General features: G+C 39.9%; 1 protein-coding gene across 4 annotated transcripts in view; it reads right to left on the bottom strand.

Moving 5' to 3' along the window:
- cltca (clathrin, heavy chain a (Hc)) overlaps positions 1 to 23,464 on the bottom strand; it is a 45,360-nt gene extending 21,896 nt beyond the window's left edge. For all 4 annotated transcript variants that reach the window (XM_085797300.1, XM_085797302.1, XM_085797301.1 and 1 more), the window contains exons 1-8: positions 23,139 to 23,464; positions 11,974 to 12,181; positions 7,401 to 7,669; positions 5,953 to 6,114; positions 5,749 to 5,862; positions 5,353 to 5,526; positions 1,285 to 1,482; positions 464 to 664 (exon numbers count right to left, since the gene is read on the bottom strand). In XM_085797300.1, coding sequence (XP_085653426.1) covers positions 464 to 664; positions 1,285 to 1,482; positions 5,353 to 5,526; positions 5,749 to 5,862; positions 5,953 to 6,114; positions 7,401 to 7,669; positions 11,974 to 12,181; positions 23,139 to 23,180 — 1,368 coding nt within the window. In that variant the 5' untranslated portion in view covers positions 23,181 to 23,464. The remainder of the gene's footprint in view (positions 1 to 463; positions 665 to 1,284; positions 1,483 to 5,352; positions 5,527 to 5,748; positions 5,863 to 5,952; positions 6,115 to 7,400; positions 7,670 to 11,973; positions 12,182 to 23,138) is intronic.
- Between the last annotated feature and the right edge of the window lie 677 nt (positions 23,465 to 24,141).

The raw sequence follows: 24,141 nt of genomic DNA, 5'->3' as shown, positions 1-24,141 counted from the left end.
GATTCGATTCTTCTACGATTTTTTGGATGGCGATTCGATTTAAATTGCGATTCTACAATATTGCCGATTCTCTCGATTTTTAGTCTGCATTTTTAACATTTATCTGCTCACAAATACTGTAGGACCCTGTAAATTAACATACTCCATTATAAAGTGAACTTAAACCTGTACTCTCTGTATGTAAAAAAGGCGAACAAATGCACATTGCACAATATTTTAAAAAATTCAAAAAAAAAAAAAAATCGATTTCCCACCCCTATTGAATATGAAATAAGAGAACAATCAAATGCAATTCACAATTCCTCCGCTTGCAGTTACAGTTCTCTGGGAAAGTTCACAAATTCCTTACATAACGATGATCTAATGCGATCCAAGATAATAGGGAGTCGTCATGTAAACAAATGGGCAGCTCAGGAAAAGCCTCTTCCTGTGAGTGGAGGCCGAGATAAGAGATCTGCAATACCTTGTCTTCCTTCAGCCACTTCTCCAGAAGCTGCTTTCGTCCCTGCTGGAGGACGGGCCTGCACAGCTCCAGGGACTCGAACTTGTTGAGCTGGCCTTGGTCCAGAAGGATCCCAAAGTACTGCAGCAGCGGGGAGGTCTGGCCCGGCTGAGTGGGGACGCTCTGGAAGCGACGGATGGTGTCTGGGGTACGCAGGATACCCTGAGAGGGGAAAGGTCAACCGAAGGTGAGAACAGATCCAAATGACTGTAGAGAGTATAATATACGCCGATACAACAGTCCTGTGGATATATTATTCAGGCTATGTGCTAAATACTAGGGCAGCAACTAACAATTATTTTCATTATCGATTAACCTGTCAATTATTTAAACGATTAATCGATTTTGTTTGGTCAATTAAATGTTAAAAATTGTTGAAAAATGTCAATCAGTGTTTCCCAAACCACAAGATGACGTCCTAAAATGTCTTGTTTTGTCCACAAACCAAAGAGAAACTCAGTTTTTTCTTTAAAAAACTACTCCAACTGATTATTTGATTATCAAAATAGTTGACGATTAATCTAATAATCAATTATTGTTCAATTAATCGATTAATTGTTGCAGCTCTACTAAATACAATGCAATACAATAAATCTTTACTATCCACAATGGTGGAAAATTGCTTTTGGTTCACCGTGAAGGATACAAATTTCATCGGAAACAGAGTTAAAAACACAGTTAAAAAGTTAAGAACACAGTTAAAAACACAATTAAACAAATAAAATAAATAAATATTGGGAGGAAAGAAAAAAAGGCATGACTTATTATAACCCCATGAATACCTTTGGTGCATTGGCAGCCACTTTGGCAGCCTCTGAGTAGTTGCCAGCAGCAAACAGGTTGTTGAATTTGCGTGCGAAGAGCTCCTCAGCACCGGCGAGGTTGTTGCGGACAGCTAAGCGAAGAGCCAGATCTGGATTTTGCAGCACGTTGGTGATGTAGGGGATGATGTTTTCCTCTTCCACGCACACAGACAGCACCTGTATCACAGGGGGAAATACAGAAAACAAATCAGTACGTTAACATTAGAGACCAGATAAGGGCGCCAGAGCATGCTGCCAGGTTTTTATCCTTATTTTTGCATAAATCTGATGAAAAATGCCACTGAAACTTGTACTGATTTTACTTGGGGGTTTGGTTTAAAGTCTGTCTATTAGACGGTGTTGCAACAATCGTTTCCAAGTCAATCTGTCGGATCAAAGTAAGGCATATCACATTCACATCGCCATACCAGCCACGTTATTTTTGTCAACCATCTGCCTTCATGGTCTCTATCATATACGTATACACACTATGCTCGTCTAATGCTATGCCCCATTTCCACTTCCCCGTAACATTTATCAAGGCCAGACAGATTATTAGAATTAATGAATGATCTATTTTATTTAAACTCATGTTAGACAGATCTAGACCACACTGCAATTAATCAACACATTTCCTAATTCACGTCCTCCTATGCCAGAAATAAGCTCAGCTGAATTCAACTGTGGCCAACAACAGCATTTATTTAACTCCATTAAACTCTGTCTGGCCTCGGGTTGCGGCTGCTGAATGCAAATATATTATTAGCGGGTCAGTGTAACGCATAGCTTTTGTGAGCGATCTGGCAGCGGAGAGAAAAAGGAGAACGAGTGGAATGAAAGAGCAGGACGGAGGAGAGGGGAGGGGTCTGAGGAGAAAGGCCACCAGTGTTGGCCCTTCTACAAACAAGCCCAGCAGGTCAGTTACCCCGGCTTTTAACATGGGTGAATAGACCTCATTCTTCCTGCCGCTAAAGGGTTAGCTATTATGATGTGGTGGGTGGACTAATTAGATGTAGTTGTAATAGAAAATGGACAGAAAAGAAGAGAAGGAGTAAAAATAGGTTCTGTGGTCCACTTAGTATAGCGGATATAGGAATGAAAATAAACAGAAAATTGTGAATGAAAGCAAGAGAAGACGTTGTTGAAAAGCTCCAATCATTTAGGTTAATACTTGAATGACAAAACATGGAGCTGTATTAAATGTATCAGGCAAAAACAAATAAAATAAAAATGTAATACTCCAGTCCCTTGAAATACAACGATCATCAGAGCCTGGACGGAAAAAACAGAGCAACTTGCCAGCACAGATGTTCTTAACAAGAGAGCGCTGCTGCCTGCTGCACGTCAGATGACACATGAGCTGCAGTATCAAGTGATACACGAGCCCAGACACACACACAGACACACAGACACACACACAGACACACAGACACACACACATGGTAGTAACATTGCAGGGCAGACATCACAGGTCTCTGTCATGCTGGTGACGTGGAAGATAAGGTGGAGATTTGACTGGATGGGAGGACCAACACTAAGAGGATTGAGGGCACCAGGCTGTGCCTCCCACTTCACATCATGTGCTAATATATGTAGGTGGTGGTGGGCCTTGTTTTTTCTCCCCTCCTCCCCTTCCCTCTGGCTTCTATCGCTTTCTTTCTCCACCTCTTCTGTCCCTCTCTGTGGTTTGTGTGCAGCCAGTGGTTCCTCTGCAGCGATCATCATTAGGTTTCAATGTGAGATCAGGTCTAACACACACACACACACATGCACTCTGCCCAGGCTGAGTCATGGTATCAGGCATCCTGACACTCAGACTTGAACACACAGAAAGGTGCTGCGAAGTTTGAAGATCAGTTAAAGGACAATTCCGGGGCAAATTCAACTCAGGGCTGTATTTTCCTACCATTTTTAGGTCTAACTGTGCGTTCTCACCAAAAGCTTCCAAAGCGTCAAAAACGCTCGAGGGTGGGCTTCAGACAAGACACCTCCCAAAACGGCAAATATTTTCAGCCGCTTTGGTCGCTCGTCACGCGACTGACATCAAAGTTCGATCGCGCTGGTCACTGGGGAGCCGAAATACAAAAAAAGAAGAAAAAAAAGGCTGCCGAAGGACGTCTCTACGACTTCCGGCGTTTTGACGCTTTGGAAGCTTTTGGTGTGAACGCACAGTAAAAGAAGGAATCTGAAGACTTTCAGTTTAATTGCGGTAGTTGTGTCTGTCCCCGCATTGCTTGAAGTAAACAAACTTCTCGGTGCATGTTCGAGTAGAACATCTGACGCTGTCTGTGGAAAAACATTGCGGCTTTGAGGGATGTAAACAGCCTAAGCAGCAGAATTTCAATCTGCTCCCAGCAACTACCGCAAAACAGAAGCAATTAAACTGAAAATCTTCAGATTCCTTCTTTTAGACCTAAAATGTTAAGAAAATACAGCCCCGGAGTTGAATTTGCCCGGAATTGTCCTTTAAGGCAGCGGGGAAACAAAACACTGGATGGGAAACCAGACACAAGGTTGTCAGAAGAAGGAGAAGCTGATATTGGTAAAAAAAAAAAAGTCCATGGATTTTAACTTTACCACCGAATCCGACTGTGACTGCATTGATTTTTTCCTCTCTAAAGTGATAAGACAGCACACCCCTGTGGTTAACCACCATTTAGTTCTGTAAATAAATCTAAGCAGCTCCACACAATCCACACATTTTGCCTGTTGCAACAGGAGTGACGGGATGACTAATTCATTTCCAGATTGCTGACCATTAACTTTTACCCGATTGCTGTAATACCACAAAACAACAATTTGACAAAAAACTTTGACAAAACTACCACTGTAACATCCTGCAGATTTTCAGCTGACATAGTCGTCCGTTTCTCTAGTGCTCTCTTCACTACTCTGATCAAACCAGGAAGAAAAAAACATGTATACTGCTTCAGATCAGCTTTCCTGTCTGCACTTAATAATTCATGTGGTGTGTGGCCTGGCTGGAACATTATTCATCAGCTGGCTGGATCCAGTTCTCTTCTCTGGTTCAGCTTTTACAAAAGCAGTAAGACCCAGCCCCTTCTCTCTCTCTCCGCTCTCTGTGTGAAACACTACACTTTGGATTATTTATAATGCGTCCTGGCAAAAAGTCTGGGCTTGCCTAATGATGATAGACAAACAAGGAAGACACTGTTATTGCCCTACGCAGCTGCTGATGTTTGATGTTGCGCATGTTTACATTCAATACAGTGACAGATTTAACTGGTCATGTGATTACTGATGACATTAGGGTTAAATACAGTAATTGAGACATGGATTTGCTCTGGTTGTGTGATAGGAAGAATATTAAAGGGATAGTTCATTATTTTGCAAATTGGCCCATTGCCATAATCCCTATAGTTTTAGGAGTAAGTTCGTTACCTGTAATTGTCGAGCTGCTCAGAGCTACGCTACGGAGGCTACTGGGATTTCTTGGTTTCCCTCATCAAACTCATCAAATACGCAAACTCCAAAACACTCTGGTGGACAAGTTGTGACCTGCACATTCACCACGCTATGAGATAATAACAGAACGTTACCAGACAGAGTTGTTTTCGAGGCAAATGCAGAGACTGCTTGGTGAAAAACTGCCCCCGACAGGAACGTGCATCAGCGGTTTTGCATGAATTTACCTCTAAAACAACTCTGTTTGGTAATGTTCTGTTATTATCTCATAGTGTGGTGAATGTGCAGGTCACAACTTGTCCACCAGAGCGTTTTGGAGTTGTTGGATTGTGTATTTAATGAGTTTGATGAAACCAAGAAATCCCATGAGCCTCCATAGCGTAGCTCTGAGTAGCTCACGGTTCTGCTCTGCCGTTCTAAAAATAGCTTAAACCGACAATTAAAGGTAACGAACCTACCGTACTTAAAACTATAAGGATTATGGCAATGGGCCAATTTGCCAAAATGTTGAACTATCCCTTCAAATTTCATCAGTGAAATTATACTTGACTCAGGGAGCCATGATAAAGATCACTATCATTTCTGTGAGCGCACAGGGTGAGCACTGGTTGACATTTTTACCTGTCCCTTCCTGTTGACCCCGATGATGCCTGACGTGGCCTCATGTGGAGCCGTGACGAAGATCGTTTCTCCGCTGATGCGGTTCATGTAGATGCAGGTGCCCGTCTCCAGATCGTACAAGTGGATGTAGCCATATTTGGTAATAAGGAAAACAACATCTTGCTTGGAGCTTATCTGTCATTGATGAAAATAAAAAGAAGAAAACATACAATGATGGCGAGTCCAGTAATGTTAAAAAAAATCGTTCAGTTTCTCACATCATCTTGAAGCAACATTAGAATTTATTAAATGTATGTTTTGTGTGGATTTTATGACAAGTGTGAGTGATAGTTTATAATCAGTCAGGAGGACTTATCCTGCTTTGTCTGCGGCAGATGTTGAACTGTGGAAACATACCTGCATAGCCACAGGGAAGTCATTCTGGGCTTCTGGAGGGAAAAACACATCCACTGCTTTCTTTGGAAACGGCTGGTTGCCAGTTGGTGGAGTCCCGACTTCAATGATGTGCAACTGCATCAAAGAGAGAAAAAAACATGAGTGAAAAACTGACTCGGAGAGGGTTTTCCTATGTATCGTCTCACACTTTTAACATTCTTTTACCTTTCCTCCAGCTTGGCCTCTGACGGCGAAGCAGAACAGAGTCGATTCCTCTGTATTTCCCTCCATCTTGAACTGGGCAAAGCTGGCAGCGTGGCCTTCGATGGGCTGGGAGACTTTTCTGTCGACAGAGTAGAGCTGCATGGCTCCCACCACCCGATTTTGCTGAAAAAGGCAAAGCAGTGCTCATAAATATGCACATTTACCATTGTTATACTGTATAGACCCCTTCATTGCCTACGTCACTGTGATGTACGATAGCTGGAGGACAAACAAAGGGAAGCTTGAGGCGAACACTGTCACTGTTACTTGCGAAAATGCTGTCTTGCTGTGTAAACCGCAAAAGCAAAAAAACAAACTTGATGTTTTATTGCATACCAGCCACTGCCAGTCATAGAAACCGTAGAAGACTTTGGTGGAACACGATTAGACGAAAGGATTGGAGCTCACACTTCATATCAGAGTAATATTAATATCTAATGCATCATCGGTTTCAGCCTGGATAATGTTATGGGTTAGACTAAACTGTGACCGTCTGAAATTACATTAAGTTAAATCATAGTTTTGGGGATTCTGACATTCACGGCACGCTGGGCAGTCTTGTCAAATCGTCCATCCGGTGAGTGAGAGTGTAGGGGTCGGTGAATGTCGTCCCATTAGTCAGAATCAACTTTTTAAAATAATACTCACGGTCTCGGAGAGTGAGAGTACTTGACATTCACTAAAATTTGCGTTTCCCTCATCCATTCTTGCAAAAACAGACTGTTACAACATGCTAACCAGCGTTTGAGATGTTTTGCCTCCCCAAAATGCGTCACACTACGTTTACAAGCTGTGACAGGGTATATACAGGAATCTTGAAGTTAATTCTAATACCTTTTTAAGACTTTTTCAAGACCTTCTCAATATTTTTTAATACCTCACCGCCACTTCAAGCTGTAACCATTTACATCAGTGACACTTTTAACGTAATAACAGTTTTAGTTTGTGATAAAGACTATAGACCACTATGATACAACATAATTCAAGGATAATAAATCAAAGGCAGAGTTTATAAAAAAAAAACATTGCTCCACTCTCAAAAAACAAAAACAACAATCTTCTTTTCTTTTTCATGTACCGGTTCATCTTTGTTTTTTAATAAAATGAATAAATTCACACACTTTTACAATGTTTTTTAGGACTCAAACTCTTGGACAGCTAATTCAGAAAAAATACCTTCAAAATTTAAGACTTTATAATGTTGTGAAAATACTTTTTAATACTTTTTAAGGGTATTAGTTTTCCCAAAATTGATTTATCACCATTTAATACTTTTCAAGACCCCGCGGATACCCTGTGTGAAGGGTTTTTTTTGTTGTTGTTGTTTTTTTAGGTAGAGCTCCTGCTTAGCTGAGGATACGTATGAAAGCCAACAGGTTACCTCATGTTTGGTCTGAACAACGAATTACCTGGGCTGAGATACCAATGAGCAGGAGCCATTTCTGCTTGGCGTCAGTGCGGTAGTTGATGATCTGGCAGCCAGCCAGGCTGGAGTGGCGGTCAAAGACTTTGACGGGTTGTGAGTCACCCTCCATGCTCCAGTGGTAGACGGCGTTGTCAGTCACAAGTGCAACTGTGTTAAGGGAGATCCACTTCCAGAAGGTGACATCGTCCGTCATGGTGTGCGCCTTCATCTTGCTCTTCATCTCGATGTTGAAGATCTGAAGGGTTTTGGCGGCTAAAAGAGGGAGGGAGAAATGGAGGACAGGAGCCGGGCCCCAAGACGAATGTTATAGTTTCTGACAGGATGTCTAGAAACACACATACTGATAGGAAAAGTGACCACACCAAATTTTAACAGAAAAAGAGGAGATTCAAATTTGAAAATATTGATAAGTCATGGGACAGAGGTCATCGAGCAACGACGCCATGACGGATAGATAGGGGATGCCATACATGCTGTAGTCGGAAATCGTGTTGTATGAAGTGTAGTGAGACAGACACAGCAAAAAATGCAAGTGAATTTAAAAAAGTTTTGACCTCCTGGGAGGCTACATGAGGTGTCACAGAATAAGGAATAAATTATTTGTACGTCAAGCAAGTCAATTTTTCTAATCAAAATGCTATATTACAAATTGATAAGCCAATAAGAACACGTGACTGCAGAGTTGCCTACTGTAAGATGAATTTTGATTTGTCGGTAAAAAGTTGTTTTCATTGTGTATTGACTTAAAGGGATAGTTCAACATTTTGGCAAATTGGCCCATTGCCATAATCGCTATAGTCATAGCAGTAGGTTCGTTACCTTTAATTGTTGGTGCAAGCTATTTTTAGAACGGCGGAGCAGAGCCGCAAGCTGCTCAGAGCTACGCTACAGAGGCTCATGGGATTTCTTGGTTTCCCTCATCAAACTCATCAAATACACAATCCAACAACTCCAAAAACGCTCTGGTGGACAAGTTGTGACCTGCACATTCACCACGCTATGAGATAATAACAGAACGTTACCAGACAGAGTTGTTTTAGAGGTAAATTCATGCAAAACTGCTGATGTGCGTTCCCGTCGGGGGCAGTTTTTCATCAAGCAGTCGCTGCATTTGCCTCTAAAACAACTCTGTCTCGTAACGTTTTGTTATTATCTCATAGCGTGGTGAATGTGCAGGTCACAACTTGTCCACCAGAGCGTTTTGGAGTTGTTGGATTGTATATTTGATGAGTGTGATGAGGGAAACCAAGAAATCCCATTAGCCTCCGTAGCGTAGCTCTGAGCAGCTCGCAGTAACGAACCTACTGCTATGACCATAGAGATTATGGCAATGGGCCAATTTGCTAAAATGTTGAACTATCCCTTTAAAATGAACAATCCAAGACTGAGAGACAGAGTTACAGGTGCTCCTCGTGGTCTGTGAGAGTGAGATTACGTACATGCATACCTCCTTAGCACAAGTCATTAAAAAATCAATATATAGGCTACACACATGTAACTAAGCTGACCACAGCTCCTTAAAGATGTTGAATAAATAAATGTACTCAGTACGTGTCATGTATTGTTTTATCCGACTACTTGGCCCACCCCGTCAAATGAACAACAGCCTTCATAGAGAAATAAAAGCAGACAGAGAGTAGAAGCAACAAACAACTCACAAAAAAGGCCAACACATCTGCATCTGAGCCAAATAGTCAAACTGTTGAACATACGTACACGTAGACGCACAATTACAGTAAGGGGAAGAGGTGCTTTAAGACATGAGTCACAGAAAAAGGTTTCCAATGATGATTATGGTTGATTATCTACAATTGAAGTTAAATATATTATGTGATGTCTGGATAACAGACCAGAGACTAAATGTTTAAAAATGGTTCACTCACCTGCATTTTTTTTTGTTTTGTTTTATTAGTTCAGGTTAATTTAGTGAGCTAAAGCTTTATTATGAAGCAGTGTGACTTCCTTGTTTGTTCATTATTTAATACTCATCAACAAAGTAAGAAAAAAAAGCAAAGACCAATGCGTTAGCACAACCGTCAAGATCATTTTTGCCATCACGGAGCCATGTAATCAGAACAATAAAAGCGGTGTGGCGACTGGACCACTTGCAGCGGCAGCCAAAATTTAAAGAGCAAGCAAAAAAGAGGAATTTTCTTTTTTTTGTAAAACTCAATAATGATCAGTTGTTGGAAGTGTGTGTGCGCATTGTGTCGATCCTTAAGACGTGGTTACGTGAAAAGGTCAAGGCTTGACACTGAGTCACATGACGAGGTCGGCTGAGAATCATCATTATGGTAGACTGAGCAGGGACGACAGTGGCGGTGGAAAAGAGGGAGGAGGTGGTCGGTCTACTCTGACTTTACACTGCATAGTTTCTAAAGGAATAGACAGGTCCTATACTACAAACAGCCTATGTGAATAATATGAATATGAAGCTCTCCACAGCTGCAAATGCTCAACTGAGCTGCCTGTTCCTCTTTACATAGTTGTAAAAATTCACAACAACTCACCACAAGTTCATGTTTGCTGTGAGTGATGAGGAAATGTGAATTGTTGAAGTGCAACTGTTTTTATTTATTGGGTATCTATCCATGTCTGAGCTAAGCTACACAAATCAAACTGTGGAGATCCACCGTCCTAATCCCTGCAGCATAGAAGACAATAACTTTTAGACAAAATCTGTACTAACTCATGTTGGATGTCACATGTTTGTCAGCAATGGAGCTTGAAACTCTATAAAAGTTGAGTTTATAACTGCACATTGTACCACATCCTCAGTAGAGAGGGCAGTCAGCAAAGAGAGGTTGTTAAATGTTGACTACTTTTAACAAATACACCTAACATGAGGAGAGCCAGTTCCACACAAAGAAAGATAATGTCACAGTTTCTTTTCTTTTTTTTTTTACCTCACCACCTCAAAATGCCCGAGTAACAAGAATTACATTGATTTACTTGTTGATTCCTCCTAATTCATTAGTGAAAAAGATTAAAATCAACCAGTGAACTATTGGTATATTCAACTGAAATCAAGACATTCAAGTCTGATTAGTGGTTTTCACTAGTCATTAAAGTAAAATTAGCTGGGATAAACCATTTTAAGCAATCAAAGTTGTATAGTTAATTTACAAGAAAACCTGAAGGACTGGTTTCATTGCACCAAAGGGGAATACGTTGTCCAAAAAAAACTAAAACACAACCCGTTTGGCTCTTAAAATGTTATTGTAATATTTGGAAAGGGTAAAAGGCCAAGAGCTGAACACAGACAGATGGATACACAAGAGCGTTGGGCTCTGCTGAAAAGCTGAAAAGTGCTCCTTAACTCTTTCAAATCTAAACCTACTCTCCTAAATTTTACACTCTGACAATCAGGCTTCAAAATTTCCTTCTCCGGACTACGCTCACTAGGCTTCTTGAGCTACATCAGATAGAGAAGAGCAACACCAGGAGCATGTGAAGTAAAAATCAAAGCTGCTGCTGCTATCCCACACAGCCTACAAAGTGAGCGTACTAAGTCTCTACCAGGAGGAGCAAAAGCAGATGTCCAGTCCTTAGCACAGAGAACCATAAGAAAATAAGTTTGTCACTGAAATTAATAAACATGAAAGACAGCAGCGGAACAGGTGAAACAACAGGTTTGGGTAATTACAACTTCACACAGATGGAAGAAAACATGGATTTCAAAATGGAAATTGAGGAGACATGTAAATTAAAATGAAATTATTTTTCACCCATAGTATTGGCACATGTAAAATGGGTTCTAAATCACTTGTACATATAATAAAAATGATGGATGCCAGCAAGCTATAAGGCTGTGGAAGCTAAATCCTGTTTACAAAGAAAGATTTTCAGTGGTGTAGTTGTTGGAAAATTTCCAAACAATCATCTTATATTACAGAAATGTATGAAAACCTAAGTTTAGATTAGATTTAGGCCACCAGCATTAATCAATGTAGTGTGTATGCTGATGCTAATTTTAGCCTTTTTTCTTTCTTTTTCTTCATGTGAAAATAATTTCAGGTATCCAATTTGTCCATAAATACTGTCTTGAAAACAGGATTTTACTTCCACAGTGAAGTAGTTAAATTTCAACTCACCGTCTGCAAACAGATAAGAAAGCAGTAAAGTAAAAAAAAAAGAAAAAAGAAAAAAAAAGGAACATAGAAAAGACAAAAACAAAACAACAAAAAAGTCAAAGCAATCATGGATGCTGAACAAAAAGAATAAAAATATGCTATTTTGAATATCTACAGGACAAATGTTTGGAAAAAACATACATATTGGCCAGTAAAAACTACTTCATAGTGGAAAAACTAAAATAGCTGAATGTGTATGGACATAAATAGATGGAGATATTTTTGAAATACTTTTAATTATCAAATGAATACTGTTGAAATAGTAAACAAACATGTCAGAATTGAATGCTGCAGGTCCCTTACAGGGGTTTAGTTGAAATACAACACTAGTACAATAGTATATAATAGTTTTCCTGATAACACCTACACTATATATTTTTGAGAAACAACATCTTGCGTTAATTCCAAAAAAAAACGCCTTACCTTTAAGTGCAATGACCTTGCTGGCTGGATTCATTATGGCGCTGTCGGCGGAGATCGGCCTGCGGATAGGTGTATTGGGGTCCGCCATATCAATGATGACCACCTGAGTCTGCTCGCCCACCTTCTCCCGGATGCAGATGAATTTGTCCGACTCCATGGTCAGGGTGCTGAAGCCGATGTTGGCCGGATTGATCCCTAAATTTTGGAGCTTTGGGAGAAGAAAAAAGACAAGAGTCAAGTTAAGATCAGTGGAAACGGCCTATACCGACAGCTGCGGTTAAATAAAACATGATTAGCAACGATAACATTGAGATCAATCAAGGCCGTAATCACTAAGGCTGCAAATAACGTTTATTTTCATTATGGATTCATCTGTTGATTATTTAAACAATTAATCGATTAGTTATTTGGTCAATAAAATGTTTAACAAATGTCAACCAGTGTTTCCCAAACTACAAGATGACGCGTTGTTTTGTCCACAAACCAAAGAGATACTCAAGTTTATGGTCATAAAGGAAGAAAGAAACCAGAAATATTCACATTTAAGAAGCTGAAATCAGAGAATTTTGACTTTTTTTTTCTAAACAGGGTTCCTACACACTTGAAATTTCCAAATTTAATACTTTTCCAGACCCTAATTTCCAGACTTCTCGGTATAAAAATTCAAATAATTTGTGATATTTAAGTAAATAGATGTCTGCATAATATAAAAAAAAGCATGCAATTTATCATTTGTATTTGATTATTCTGAATGGGTATGCCATTATGCAACCGAATAATTTCCAGGAGATTGTAGCAAGGTACAATAGTGCAAAATAAACAAAATAATGAACCCAAATAACTTCAGATAAGACCAAACCCATATAAGTATTAAGATAAATATATTTCCATACAATAGTTTCCATTTTTAAATTCCATACTTGCATAAAATCACTCAAAACCACCCGATGAATTGTTGCAGCTCTAATAATCACCCATTCAGTGTGTCATTTGAGAGGAAGTGGTGTATGTGAGTGTTAACCCACAGCAGCTGGGGGAATTATTTGGCAAAATAAATTTGGTAGAGAAATAAACTTAGATGCCAGACTACATACAGGAAGTGACTCAAGTGTTGCAGGAGTGCTGGTGAGATCCAGGTTCTTTTTTTCATATTATGGATATTATCAATGATTCATTTCAACAAAGACCTCATTAAAATATCAGTTGCAGACCAAACAAGCCCAGTTTCCAATAAGAAAGCTTTGACTCTCTGCTCAGCTGCTTGGCGCTACCACAGCCAGCCAATGAGGTCACCACCACGCAGCCTGACACTGAGCAGCTCTTTGGACACATGGAGCTCATCACAACAGCCAGAGAGACACAGAGAAAGAGAGAAACATTGGGCTGCTGGGTGGAGAGCTCGTCCAGCGCCAAGGTCTCAGAACAACATGGGCCAGAGAGGAAACTACAACCATATTACACAACACTGGAGTCACACTGCTGCAGACTACCAGCAACTTATGTGGTCCGACTTATTCTTCCAAATAATTGCATTTTGCTGAGCTGCAGTTAGTCGTCAAGACTTTGTCGCTACTGTACATGAGTGCAAATTTGCCACATTCTCATTTTTACTTTAAAGTCTCCCTAAAGATGCACTTTAAAATTGGAGAAATGCTCTGCTATGACTAGTTTTTGATTAAAATTGCTTTCCCACAAAAATGTTGTTTAAAAAAAAACTCTCCAAGAGGCTAAAAACACATCTGTGAACAAGTGAGACAACAAATGAGATGCAGAAAAAATCTACGGGATTGGTTGCTAGGGATTCTTCTGACGTATTAAACCTGACTGGGTGCTGAAAAACTGAATCCAACTTTTTCATACTCTGGCTTTGAAACTGCATTTTTTCAAACTAAAAAATGCTCAGTTGTGGTGTGCTGCATTAGCAACTTCGCTGCTGAAATGTCTTGTAGCAGAACCCAAACACTACAATTTGACATTAATAATTTATTAATAAGAAGTCAATTTCTGGTTTAGGGGGGACTTTAATGTTGTGTGATGTCAAGCTAAATGAGACGAAAACACTAGTTTCAGTACACCCTCTTGTTTCTCAGACTTGCTGGTGTTGCAGCACAATTATAGCAATCCGATACAGGACATTAACAGTTTCAACTTGAGTAAAAAAAAAAAGAAAAAAGGCTGGGACCGTAGGTGAACTGCTTTGCAGCACATAACACCAGTAAGCTCTGCAGCCCGTTTTACTGCCAAGGCTGGAAACAGGGCGTCCTGCCTGCTGCACACCAACTCTGACAGAGCACTACCTACCTACCAAATGAACGAACGCAGCCACAGTGACGGGCAAAGCCACAACAGATCTGAGCGCTGTCAAGGCTCAGTCTCGTACAAGAACAAACCATGGTTACAATTCATATCATATCAAACTACCACTCAACAATACCACTTGACATAGCACATGATAAAATATAATTAGTACAGAGGCTCCAGTGTCTTTCCTGCTAATCAATTGAAAATGGCCACGCTGTTGTGAAGTAAAAGCCTGAAGGAAATGAAACTACCAGAAACATTTCCCATAGGCCACGTATTGCTGTTGCAACTTCCCCTACTTTCACAATCGATCAGTTATACAGCACATTTTTCACAGACGTTGCATGATTATTAACCTACTACTATTATCTGGTGCAACACCTTGAGATCATGGCTGTTGTACAGTTCAGTCTTATGGGGTAAAAAATATTGGAATGGCATCTTTGTTTTGACATTATTTCAACCAAGTTACTACTACTGTACACATTGAAACAAAAACTAAATCTGTGCTCTAATGGAAAGTACTGACAGTAGCCACGAAGGTTAGCCGCTTCTTTGTTCGTGGTCCCCTGATTCGAATGCTATGAGTGTAGATTTTGTGTGAACAACACAGGTTGGACTTCTGCCAGGGAGTCTAGCCAGACGCAGCCGCAGCCACAACTGACCAATGTTTGGTGGCGAGTGCTAATCATGACGCTTGTTATAATGATAAAAGGTGGCTCTACCCTCCAAAAAAAAAAAAGTAGCTTCTTCAGCTTAGCTTCAGGGCCTAATCAGCAAACACAAACCACAGTTCCAGGAACTGCTCAACGAAATGGGAACACCTTTTATCAATGGCAGCCGGTCACACCCTTCCCACAGCCACACGACGACCCACCCACATTCCTTCACCAGCGAGTAACCTGGTCCGCTTTCAATGACATTGCGATAAATGACTTCACAGAACAAGTGTTGCTGCTACCAGCTATGAGGAAAGAGCTGAAGACTGATCTGAAGCAAGCTGTGACATTTTTTTTTTTTTACACTGCTACAATGGGTGACATCATACAGTACAGTACAGTAACATAGCTGAAGCTTTCATGCCTCTTTTGAATTCAAAGAAAATAAAGTACGTATTATAGTAAACCTTTATATTTTATTGGGGAAATTTCATAACCATAAATGCAAATTTCAGAATTCTTCACCATCATTTAAGTTGTTTTTGATTAAAGTTGAGTATTATTTTAAGTCTCTTAATTTTATTACAAACAAGAAAAATTGTATATCATTAATGAACATACAGAAATGTTCAATGAATGAAAATTTTTTTTTCTTTTATTGTTAATTTGATTGTTTTTTTCTTTTGCTTAACCTTTGTTATACTGCCATATAATTGTAACTTTACTGTACTGTTACTGTGAGCTGGAAAGACTGAAATGTTTGCTTATCGTTGCCATTGTCCAGTACAGACGCTTTGTTTACTGAGGCAACATTTATGCAAGCACCAAAGGGAGAGAAAAGGCCCACCACAGAGATTATACTTTAGACCCTGAATACATCTGCTTCAGTATTGACTAGCAACAGTTTGTTTAATCAAAACACAATAAAAAGCTACCATTTGTTCTTCAAATGAACATATTGGATTCGAAACAAGAAGAGGTGTCTTCTTTTGTTACAATATCAAGACCCTGTTATGTGTGTTTAGTGCTTCAAAGATTTAAGACCATGTGAATCAATCATCTGACTTTTCTTTACATCAATCCTCTAATCTCTCGAAACCTGACCAGGACGTGTCTACACATACAGCAGCGAAGAGGGACTATCCCTCTCTCTTATTATTACACAATAGTTTTAGACAGATTTACGTGGCTAGAAAACTCTCTACCATCTGTCTGTCATCTATTCTGGGATCAGCAGGAAGTCTTTTCATTCACAATGAAAGGCATTTGTATTGTAATACAGGAAAGAGCAGTACTACAGCCTAATCATACAGAATATGTGACCTCTGTGTATAAATAGAGTACAACAAACAAACAAACACACACAAACACAGACAGATGTTGTAGTACTTGTGTACACCATGGTCTGCTCTGTCAGACTGGTTTTTTTTTTCAGTGAAAACCTAAGTTGTGCTAAAACACTGCTGTGGGCTAGTGCTGCTGTGACATCAATGAGCAGGAATTTAGATGAAAGCAGGTCAAACCAGTGGAGCTACAACCAATGTGGAAAACCATTTAGTCTGGTGTGGCCCGGCCCGGCTTGGCACGGCTCTGCTGTGTTTAGCCTAGTGAGTTAGCACAAGCTTAGGTGAGCAAATGCTAGCCCAAAGCCTTTCAATTGAGCAACAGCTAATTAACAAAATAGGGTTGCTTGCTACTAGAGCTGAGCAAAAGCGGGAGAGAGACTGGACACATTTGAGTGGAGACTGGAAGCATCGCATAAACTCTAGGACAATAGACAACAATAAGGTCTCTGTGCTCAGACGGGGTCTAAATAATACTGTTGTTTTCAACTTTTTATACTAAAGACAACAAGTGCTAATACTGATAGGATAAGAAAAGAGAACATTAAACACAGTAAACTGGAGGAACAAAATCAATTTACAAAAGAACCTGATTAGAAAAACCTGTTTGCTAAATGGTGAGTAATGATGACAACAACAAATTGCACGCAACAGAAACAATGACTCACAATACTCACTACGCTTTACTATCATTAGTCCCTTGACAAATTATTAACTCCAACTCTCTGCTGCTCACTTTATTCAAATCTCTTTCCGACCTGTGACTTCAATTACATGACAGTATAGTAGGACAAATCCCATAATAGTGTCGCTGCAAGGCAATATTTCTACACCAGGGACAGTGAACAGAACTGTCACGTTAGCGTCACTGAAATCTCCTTGGTTAATAATCGATATATTATATATTATTGACTCTGTGCCCTGGAATTTTATCAAGACAGCGTAAGGAAATGAGGCCCCATCTATTGCCGTCTGATTGGATATTTTATTGAGGATTTACGGCAGTTAAACCAATCAGTTAAGTTAACGTGATGATGATCCACTACCGGTCACAAGAATTTCTGATAACACATGTCCTGAGTGACACTTTAAAGGGATAGTTCAACATTTTTGGCAAATTGGCCCATTGCCATAATCCCTATAGTCTTAGCAGTAGGTTTGTTATCTTTATTTGTCAGTGCAAGCTATTTTTAGAACGACGGAGCAGAGCCGCGAGCTGCTCAGAGCTACGCTACGGAGGCTAATGGGATTTCTTGGTTTCCCTCTTCAAACTCATCAAATGCACAATCCAACAACTCCAAAACGCTCTCATGGACAAGTTGTGACCTGCACATTCACCACGCTAAGAGATAATAACAGAACGTTACCAGACAGAGTTGTTTTCGAGGTAAATACAGAGACTGCTTGCTGAAAAACTGTCCCAGACGGGAACGCGCATCAGCGGTTTTGCATGAATTTACCTCTAAAACAACTCTGTCTGGTAATGTTCTGTTATTATCTCATAGCGTGGTGAATGTGCAGGTCACAACTTGTCCACCAGAGCGTTTTGGAGTTGTTGGATTGTGTATTTGATGAGTTTGATGAGGGAAACCAAGAAATCCCATCAGCCTCTGTAGCCTAGCTCTGAGCAGCTCGCGGCTCTGCTCCGCCGTTCTAAAAACAGCTTGCACCGACAAATAAAGGTAACGAACCTACTGCTATGACTGTAGGGATTATGGCAATGGGCCAATTTGCCAAAATGTTGAACTATCCCTTTAAACTGGTTATTAAAGTCTATATAAAGACAGACTAAATGTCCATGAATGACATGCAGTAATCAGTTGTAGTTACAACCATACAATTGGTGAGTATGCCAGTTGAAACACATTATATTTTTCATTCATATGTCATAGACGGACTAAGTGTAATAAACCTTCATTCTGGGGGCACAGCAGGGGGTTCAATCACCGGACACCAGGTGCTCGTTGGCTGGAATAGCAAGTACTTCCACTTCAATGTGAAAATAAATGAATGAACGTGAACTTTTCTGCAGCATGAAAGCTTCCCTGCAACTGCTATGATACGTATATCAGGCTTCAATCTGATATGGGTCTGAAAAAAAAAATCAATAAACATTATTTTTTATGCAATAATTGATGCATCATGTAACCCTAGAAAGGGGACCAACAGCTCAGGAAAAACAGTGCTCTCTAGTAAGGAAACTGTGTCAGCCCAGTTGTGCTGATGGTTTCTACTGATTCTTGCAGATGTCATGAATTAGCCAGCCAGTTTGAACTACACTCGATGACCCAAAAGGAATCCGGCATTTGTTGATTTAACCTGTACGCTCTTCCTCCTTCAAAGGAAAGCAGCATCTTGCTCAGCAAAAACCCAGCCGTCTATGTGTCCCACACATGTAAAAGTTCAAGGCAGGGCAGGGAAGGATGTAGTATGTAATGTGCTGAGGCTTGCAGCACTTCATTGCAAATGCTCCACAACAGGAAACCAGGGACCCATTGTCTACTAGGACTGAAACAACAGGCTTGCCCAGTGCTGCCTCCTCCACTACCATGTGACACTGGCAGGGGACATGTGACCAGCCCACGGGTGAGGAGCAAGAGGGCTGCCTTTACTGATAAACTGACAGAGGGGAGGAAGGACTGCATGGATTTCTGAAGCCCATCAGTCTGCACAGTCCATGCAAGTTCTGCTGAGGTGGTTTTGGGAATGCAGTTTCCTTTTTTTTTCCTCCCAAATGCATGCTTTATCTTAACAGTTTAGACAGCACTGCAGAATGTCAAGTGTTGAGCAAATCTGTGTCCGACTCCTTCCTTACCGGTCGGCCGGCCTGTCACGGGATCTCAGCTGGTCAGTTACTAGCACAGTTCAAAGTGTAAAATGCAAACCTCGTAATGTGATATTTAAAGACCATGGCACAATAAACAAATCGTGAGCTTAGAATTATAAGGTTCTATCTCCATTTTTTTCAAAATTGAGTTTTTTGCATAGTATCATCCATCAGTGGTCTGTTAATGCCTGTGTGGTGCTATTTTTAAATTTTCAACATTTTTTAATTAGTTATTCATAAAATAAAAAGGTTCTATCAACCAAAATACAAGCCGAGTTGGAACTTTGATGCTCAATATCTCGGAACTACCCAAAACGGAGATAGAACCCTATAATTCTAAGCTCACGAAATGTCCTTCCCCACCAGGCAAAGAGCAGCAGACCTACAGTAAGTGTATGAGCCACAAAAAGATAAAATTTACTATCAACCACCACAGAAAGTGAATCCGAATGAACTCTTCTCCCATATTTCAAGTGTATTCAGGAAACTCAATCTTTTGTTAGACCACAGACATGTAATTTAAGCTAACCATCAACATTTCCTGTAATAAATATGTCTATCAAAACATTTTTCTCCCATATTTGCAATCTGGATACATTTGAAAAATGTTGTGACACCTGTGAGAACCACCACCTACATGTATGTTTAACAGGTTCTTGGTTGATGTGAGAGAGTTAAATTGTGTTTTGTAAATATGAAGCATGGCTGTCTGTACTTGCAAAACATCCATGCATAATATACAGAAAGTAAAATAACAGTGTTTCAACATGTAATTATAGAATCATATGTGACGCACTGCGTTGAATTAACATGCCACTTGATAAGCAAGAGCTTTAAGTTTTTCCCTCCACAAACGGTCAACAGTGTCTGAAAAGGCAACCTGGCTTGTCAAACCCTCTATGTGCACTGCAGTTCGTTGTTGGTATTATAATCAACAGAATATAATCCATTAGTTAGTAACGTCACTCATTCATTAAATAGACATGTGTACAACTGTTCTGAGATTGACAACACATCATCAACAAAATGATACCAATTCCTGTTCCTACTGTACAAACTAGTGTACGACAAACAGAGAACTATGTTGTGTGAGCAAAAGATGTGAGGTGCTAAGATCAGATGCATGCATTTTACTTGACAATTCAGCAAATTAAGTTCTCTAACTGGGGGGTTTACACTACACTATATAAATGGATGATATATCAAAATGCAAGCTATGCAAGTTGACCGGATGACAGAGAACACATGACAGCAGAGTCTGAGGAAAGAGTGAGAGGGAGAGAGATAGACCAAAGTAAATGCTGGCTCTGTACATCTCACTACAAGCCCCCTCCAAAAAAAAAAGGGGAAAATAAAACAGATAAATCAAAATTAGTAATTTATATTGCTATAGTTTTAACATTCCTCTAATTTGTGCAAAGCTAATTCAGACATAAACCTGCTTTGCTGAGTCTGCATACTGTTATAACTATGTAAGAGAAGTCATGACAGCACCATAGCAGAAGCCAGGAGCTCATATCAGTATGATTTACTCCAGCGTCATGTGACTCTAGTGCACCAATAAACTGGCTTCCTTTCTACTCCCCTGTGTGACCCTGTGAAGAGCCATGCCAGCATCTTATTGTACCTAACAAACTGACAACCAACAATATTAGAAATGCTCAGGCTCGTCTTTCTGCACCTATCAATTAGAGATATCAACGTAAAAATGTAAATGTGACAGTTTGTATGTTTTAGGTCACATCATCCTTATATATCATTCTGCATGATCAAGTGATGTATGCTGTGAAACATGCATGAAACAGCATATGCAGGTCATGCATTAGTAATAGTTGCTGGAGACCCCATGGGAGTTGATTAGCCACACAAAATGACCTTGTGACATGCCAATGACACAAATCTGAGAAAGCATACTTCAGTCATCGTCAGCTTTGATGGTTATATATCACTGAGAACTGAGAAGTGTAGTACAGGTAATTTGAAAATAAAAAAACAAAATAAGCGATTGTATTATCATGCAAATGTATGTATATAAAACATAAACAGCTGTTAATGACAAGAAGCTATTTGAAGTTCCAAGTGAAATATGCTGGTTCCTTGAATGAAATCTTGGTTAAAATTAAAAATTGATGACTATGAGTATAATTTCACAGCAAACATGTATCAAGGTACAACTGCACAGACCTTTTTGTCAGCTGAAGATAAATTATTAGTTCAGTTATGATGCTCAGTGAGCACTGTGTCTGTAGTGGTCACTCTGTTTACTCTCACTCCTACAATTAAGATGAACTTAAAAAGAAGTCACAAAACAGACCATGTTGTAATATTTCCAATGTAACTCTTTACACAAAATACATTTACTTTGCTTTGTGGAGTTGAGCAACTACGGTGGTACTCAATCTCTGGCGACAGGCCAACACATTAACTTATGATAATCACATAAGCACGTTGATCGGCACTGTGAATGGTAACTGGTGCTCCAGGACAAAAATGTACTTCATTTAAAACAAAAACAGCACCGCACTTCACCTCGCTGTTCTGTAGATGGAACAATAGTTAAGACTAGGAGACCTGACACTCCTGATGTTTCACTGAGTTCAATGGTACTGACCTTGACCTCTGACCTCTTTTTAGTAATCAGTGTCAAAACACTGTTACTACTACTACATGCAAAAGAAAAAAAAGACAACAAGAAGCAATAAGAACAACTCAGATCACAAGTAAGTTGTCATAACTTACATTAGTCTCACTACACTGAGAGGCACAAAGCCTTTTGAGTTGAGGTCAGGCTAGAAAACAAATACAAAGACTCGACTCAACAAATTCAGTCTTGTATTGTATTTGTTAAGATGGGAGGTGGATCACATTTCTAATTTGAAGCTTGAATGAAACACCAAATTGATGATTTATTCATTACAACCTGAAAGTCAGTAGCACCCAGAGACTGAAACCATGGGCTTGTTCCACCTACGGTACTAAAAAAACCTGACCAGCTTGTGGTTTTATTAGGGTGTAAGTATAGTAAAGTGAAGTAAAGGTGTGGCCATTTAAAACCCAGAATCAAACACAGTGCAAATGGGTCACACAGGATTACAACACCATCACGAAATCACCTGTTCACAATGGCAGCAGCAGAGAAAAAAAAAAGATACCACCCGAAATGAATGCCATATCAAAAGGAAGAGGCAACAGACAGAGAGTTAAACAGAAGCAGAAGTCAAGTCTCAGTGAATGTTTGAGCCTGCGCCAACTTCGGCTAAGTCATTCAACATGGGCAGCTATCTGACAAGCCAACACAGCACATGACCATTCATTTCTACAACCTACAAAACGTGACAGCCCTACAGAGGTCAGACAATTACTTTTTAAAGTGATAGGGCAGTGCAGTGCATAATATGTCAACGCTAGGCTATACACGTAACTTAATTGGGGAAAAGACCACCACACATTTTCACTTTTTTTTTATTTAGTTAGCTATTGCGTCACTGTGCTATGAAAAAAGAAAGTAGTGCACTGAATTACATTAAATCATGTTTGTATCGGTTGTAAAATAGTGATTTAACATGACATGTATGGTTGTTTTAATAACCAGCCTCATCGTAGCACTGACAGCGACCATTTGTCCTGTGTAGCACTATCTATTTCCGAGAAAACGAACACCTCCATTGAGTATTTCTCAACATTATGCCTTCTTTTTAATGAGTTTGCTTACACGCATTACTCCTAAATACAACCTGATAACAATTCATAACCTTCAGTGGTATTAAATTGTAGACTTTCGTCATTTTACATCACGAACAAGGGTGGTTTGCTAGTGTAAAAAGTGTTAGCAGCAGGAAGGCTAGATGCTAACTAAGATAAACGTCATCCACCCTGCCAAGCTAGTTAGCCCGGTGGATAGCTTCGCCGAAAGCTAACTTAGCTTCTTCCCCACAGACTTCTAACAAAGTATCCACTTAGGATCGCGTATTGGTATCAAAAGAAAGACAAACTTTACATAACAACTTAACCATTCATCCATTCATCCAAATATACCTGCAGGTGCTCCTGAAAGCGAATAGGCAGTATCTGAGCCATGGCGGTTCCTCTCTTCTCTGTCTCTCTCCTCCGGTTTCTTCTAAATGCTACAACAAACTACGGCTTCTTCTCTTAGATCCTAGCCCGGACAGCCAGGGATGCCTCTTAAAAAAAAAGAAAAACCTAAACGAATCGATTATAAACCTTGTTTTTAAACGTGCTGTCGGCGTGATGGTACTTTTTAATTTCGTCCCTTAACTGTTTACTTGCGGGCTCCTCGCTCTTCCCCTATAGCTAACAACACCGACTGGCTGCCACTTCTACACCGACTTCCCCGGACCTGCTGCAATGGCGATGGAGGTTGGTCAGCAGAGAAAACATCCCGGAAATGGAAGTGCAGTGCACTCGATGAGGCGGAGGGATACGGACTGGAGTCACTGCTGTTTAAAAAAAAAAAGTACACAGTGTCGTGAACAATGACAATTATTAAGTATTATTATTAAGTTTTGAATTCTTTTTTGAAACACCCGAGCTTCAACATCAAACATCAAAGGTTTAGAAGAAAAAACGTAATGTTAAACGTGGGACTACTTCTTCCTATTCGCCCTTTGATTTTTGCCACATCATTCGTATTTGTAAATTAACGTCATTCCCTACGCGGTGTTACACTTGTTCCTCTCAGCCAATCAGATCGCTCGGAGCAAAAGTCGGAAATTCAACTTTTTCTTGAACTCAGTTAAGCGACTCTTCACATTTATCGTAGCATATCTTCATGACATTTCTAAGCTCACGGTTGTTTTTGTGTGTTTTTTTCTTCTCAAATCCTTTTTTTTTTCCTTTTTCTTTTTTCCTTTTTCCTTGTTGTCACACTACCGGTAAATACGTTATGCAATTGCGTTATGCCCTACTTTTAGATGAACTTTCACTTAGGTTGATGATCTGAGCACACCACTGTGTGTTCAGAGAATGAAAATGACAGGAGGATATGCAAGAAATGAATGTCCATTCATGCCATTTTCTC

Source organism: Trachurus japonicus, chromosome 14 (assembly GCF_045865225.1).
Source record: "Trachurus japonicus isolate A0001 chromosome 14, Traja_1.0".
NCBI classification, from domain to species: domain Eukaryota; kingdom Metazoa; phylum Chordata; class Actinopteri; order Carangiformes; family Carangidae; genus Trachurus; species Trachurus japonicus.
The sequence above is the reverse complement of the archived record's forward strand: the minus strand, read 5'-3'. Positions and strand labels throughout refer to the sequence as shown.